This window comes from Cariama cristata, unplaced genomic scaffold, assembly GCF_000690535.1.
Source record: "Cariama cristata isolate BGI_N322 unplaced genomic scaffold, ASM69053v1 scaffold19703, whole genome shotgun sequence".
Taxonomy (NCBI): domain Eukaryota; kingdom Metazoa; phylum Chordata; class Aves; order Cariamiformes; family Cariamidae; genus Cariama; species Cariama cristata.
This window is the reverse complement of record NW_009609160.1, coordinates 10,540-11,666: the sequence shown is the minus strand read 5'-3', so window position 1 is coordinate 11,666 and position 1,127 is coordinate 10,540. Positions and strand designations below refer to the sequence as shown.

Sequence of the window (1,127 nt, the reverse complement as noted above, 5' to 3'; positions counted from 1 at the left end):
ATCTTCCCCCAAGCCCACTCTCTCCCATTTCCCACCCCTCAGCCTAAGCACCCCCCGCGACACCCCGAGCCGATGCCCGAAGGCATCGGTGTGGCCGTGTCTTTGCAGAGTGCAGCGGTGAGCACGGAGAGTACTTCGTGAGCATCATCTCCAGCCACGGAGAGGAGGGGCTCGTATTCGGTTGCGACTCAGAACCGGTTAAGCTGACCCGGATTTTCCAGATTTTGTCCTCAGAGAAGTGCCCAGGGCTTACCAAAATACCCAAAATCTTCTTTATCCAGGTAACACAGCCACTGGGTGATAATCCCATCCCTTTTTCGCTAAGTTTGTGTAGAATTTGACTGGCACAAGCAGGAGGCTTAAGGCTGCTGTCACCATAAGAGCGTTTCAATTGTGGATTCTGCCGCATCCCCGTGAGAACTCCATCCTTTCGTCACTCCCCAGCTTCCCACCACAACCCTCCATCCCTCTTTTCTCATGCTTTCACCGATTTTGAGGTTTCTTTACTCCTCTCCCAGCCTCTCATCACCCATACACATGTCCCTTCTTCGGGAAACAGTCTCAGTTTTTTCCCCGGTGTTTCCAGGAAGGAGCGTTTCTCCTGGTGGTTTGCACCCTCTGGACTACCTGGGCTGAAACCAAATTGTTTGCCACGATATTGGCAATATTTGCCATGATCCCGTGACATTGCCGGGATCAAATATTCCTCCCAGCCACCACCAGGATATAGATCAATCGGTAAAAGCTGCCTTCAGATCCCATCACCGTGACCTTTGGGCACAGCAAACTCCTGGGGTAGGGCTGGGAGAAGTCCAGCTGTGAACTGGTGATGTAGAAGGGAACAAAATAAAGCCCACAGCTGGTTCCCAAGCAGCGAAGCAGGGGAGAGCGTGGACGTGCCCTTGCAGGACGGCAGCCCTGGAAGTACGCTTTAACGCTGATCTGACAGGGAGGATTAGATCACTGAACAAACAGATAATTCAGCAGCTGGATGGATGCCGGCAGATAGCGTGAGCTCTGCAAACATTATGCAAATATACAGAAATCTTTTCACCTGAAAGCGAGCATAAATCACTGACGGCATTCATTTCCTTCTGGTAAAGGGCTCAGCTGCTGTTCAGGGAGCA

General features: G+C 51.8%; 1 protein-coding gene across 1 annotated transcript in view; it reads left to right on the top strand.

Moving 5' to 3' along the window:
* Nucleotides 1-108: 108 nt before the first annotated feature.
* Nucleotides 109-1,127, top strand: part of LOC104159515 (caspase-3-like) — a gene marked incomplete at its 5' end in the record, with an annotated part of 2,456 nt that continues 1,437 nt past the window's right edge. Inside the window, one exon of the mRNA XM_009697446.1 lies at nucleotides 109-281. Within this exon, the coding sequence (XP_009695748.1) occupies nucleotides 109-281 (173 nt within the window). The remainder of the gene's footprint in view (nucleotides 282-1,127) is intronic.